We start from the raw sequence: 2,777 nt of genomic DNA, 5'->3' as shown, positions 1-2,777 counted from the left end.
GCCCCTCCCCAGCACTCACAGATGTAGTAGTAGCTGTGCCCCTCCCTGAACTCCTTGCCCAGCGTGAAGGGGGTGAAGCGCTGGAACTTCTCCGAGAACTTCTCGGGGCCGTGCAGGGCGCTGGGTTTGTTGCATTCCCAGCGGATCTGCTCCTTGGAGCTGGGCTTGCAGGCCTGGAACTCCTCGAGCTCCACCAGGTACAGGGTGTAGCGCTCCATGACCCGGGGGTCCACGCTGCCCTCCTCGTAGTGGGGGCAGATGATGTCCAGGTAGTCGTTGAGGCGAACCTCCACCGTGTAGTCACTCCACAGGAACCTGCGGCAGGAGGGAGGGTCAGGGGGTCAGCACCGGGGCAGGAGGGGCATTACTTGCACCCCCAAACCCTCCATACCCACATGGGAGCAGCCCCCTGCCCACAGCAGCTCCAGGACAGAGCACCTTTGAGTCCACCCTTCCCCGAGCTGAGTCCCACAGCGCCTGGAATGGCTCTGAAAGGACACCCCCTCGCCCCCGGCCTTCCCCCCGCCCCAGCTTGGCCCCCCCTCTGGCAGTGAGTAGTGAGCGCACCCCACTTCCCAGCGCTCCCCAGGAGCCGGAGAGCAGGGAGGGGACCGGCTGGGACGCGCACCCTGCCCGCACCCTGCCCGGCCCAGCGCTGCCGGAGCAGGAGGCGTCGCGGCTCTCGCCGTGGGGCAGCCAGCCCGGCTCCAGCTGCGCCCCACACCCCTCCCGGAGGGGGGACACACGCCGGGGGCCTCTGCCGTGACCCCACCTCGCTGGCTGCGGTAGCCCCGGGAGGGCACAGCCACTCGCGGGGGCAAACCCCTGCTCCCCAAACCCTGTGGGAGGACACAGCCCTACGACCTGGGGGGACAGAGCCCGGGGAGGGGGGAGAACCCCCACGACTTGGGGAGGGGGGAGACGCAGCCCAGGGAAGGAGGGGAACCCACACAGCGTGGGGGGAGCATTGGTGCCTAAGTGGGGGGCATCCCCACAGCCCGGGGGTCATGGCCCAGGGGGAGGCACCCCCACAGTCTGGGGGTCAAGAGAGTGAAGGGAGACTCCACTAAAGCCAAGGGGGACACTTCTGGAGTCTTAAGGAGGTCACCCCTATAACCGGGGGGAGGAGGAGAGGAGGGGGCACACCTACAGTCGGGGGGGGTCACTGCCCGAGGGGGCTCCCCTACAACCGCAGGGGGGGGGGTCATGACCCTGGGGGGAAGAAGCGAGGCAACCCTACAACCTGCGGGGGCCACGATCCCGGCGGGGCAACCTACAACCAGGGGCGGATCACGGCCCCGAGAGGAGCGGGGGGGTGGGGCACCCCCTAGTTCTGTGGGGCTGTTGCTTGTGCTGGGGTCACACCGCAGTCCCCGCCTGCCCCGGGGGCCGGTGAGCGGCGGGGGGGGGGGGGGCCCGCTCCAGGTCTGCCTCCCTCCCCCCGCACATCCTGCCCCGTGTTTGTCAACACGGTCCCCGGGGCCGGCGCCGAGGCTGGCGCCGTGCCCCCCCTCACCCCGCGGGAAGGAAGCGGCCCCTTCGCACGGCCCTGGGAACGGAAGGGCCCCCCCGGGCGCACCTGGACCGGCCCCGCCGCCCTCCCCCCCGCACGGCCCCCGCACCGGGCTCCGCACCGGCCCCGCCGCCCCGTCCCGCACAAAGGCCGCCGGGGCAGCCGAGCGACGCCGCCCGCGCCCTCGGGGCGGCGGGTCCCGCTCCCGGTGCGTGTGCTCGGCGGCGGTGGGGGGGTGCCAGGGGGGTGGGGGGTCACTCACCGGGGGTTGGAGCTGTTCCAGAACACCGTGTGCCGCTCGGCCACCGCCGCCCAGCACAGCCCCAACAGGGCCAGGGGCACCCCCGGCCACCCCATCGCTCCGCGGGTGCTGCGATCCACGGGCGGCCCCGCGCCCGCCCCCCGCCTTAAGTACGGCCCCGCCGCCGCCCCGCCCCCGCCCCCGCCCCGCGCCCGCACAACAACACACGGGACGGGGAAGGGAGGGGGGGGAATACACGACACACCCCCCTCACTGCGGCTGGTACGGGGCAAAGGGACACAAACACCCCCACCGGCACCGGGCAAGGGGGACACAGACACCCCCTCACCGCCATCGGGCAGGGGGACGTACACCCCACACCCCCAGGAGCGGGAAAGGGGTCACACATCCCCCCACACCGGCAGCGGGCAGGGGAGACACCCCCACACACACCGGCACCAGCACCGGGACCACCGGGAACGCACCCCCCTCCTACCGGGACCGACACCGGGCAGGGACACACATAACCCCACACCCACCAAGGGACCCTCACCGGGTAGGGACTCCCCCCACAAACACACGGTCGTGGCTCGGGGGGGCGGGGGGGAACCGGTCCTGCCCGGCAGCACTCACCAGCCTTAGTCCCGCGTGGGTGTGTGTGAGAAGATCACCCTCGCCCGGTGGTCTCCATGGTGTGACCGAGGGGGCTGAGCGGACCCTCCTTACCTGGGGAGTCTGGCTGAGGTGGGGGAACCCCTTTCCCATGACCCCAGGAGTGGGGCAGGGGGCTGTGGGTGCAGGATGAGAGATGTAGGTGCAGAGTCGGAGGCTGTAGGTGCAGAGTAGGGGGATATGGGTGCAGGATGGGGGGCTGTGGGTGCAGGATCAGGGTTGTAGGTGCAGGATTAGGGCTGTGGGTGCAGGATCAGGGCAGGGTCACCCTGCCTGGGTGCAGGATAGGGGGCTGTGGGTGCAGAGTGGGGAGCTGTAAGTGCAGGATTAAGGCTGTGGGTGCAGAGTAGG

General features: G+C 70.9%; 1 protein-coding gene across 1 annotated transcript in view; it reads right to left on the bottom strand.

The window, feature by feature from the left end:
- The window catches only part of LOC114072155 (ephrin-A1-like), an 8,705-nt gene extending 6,819 nt beyond the window's left edge, over positions 1–1,886 (bottom strand). Inside the window, exons 1-2 of the mRNA XM_027910077.1 lie at positions 1,776–1,886; positions 3–315 (exon numbers count right to left, since the gene is read on the bottom strand). Coding sequence (XP_027765878.1) covers positions 3–315; positions 1,776–1,870 — 408 coding nt within the window. The 5' untranslated portion in view covers positions 1,871–1,886. The remainder of the gene's footprint in view (positions 1–2; positions 316–1,775) is intronic.
- Positions 1,887–2,777: the final 891 nt, after the last annotated feature.

This window comes from Empidonax traillii, unplaced genomic scaffold (assembly GCF_003031625.1).
Source record: "Empidonax traillii isolate 1590-97213 ecotype Southwest subspecies unplaced genomic scaffold, ASM303162v1 scaffold2702:size35037, whole genome shotgun sequence".
In the NCBI taxonomy this organism is placed as follows: domain Eukaryota; kingdom Metazoa; phylum Chordata; class Aves; order Passeriformes; family Tyrannidae; genus Empidonax; species Empidonax traillii.
The sequence above is the reverse complement of the archived record's forward strand: the minus strand, read 5'-3'. Positions and strand labels throughout refer to the sequence as shown.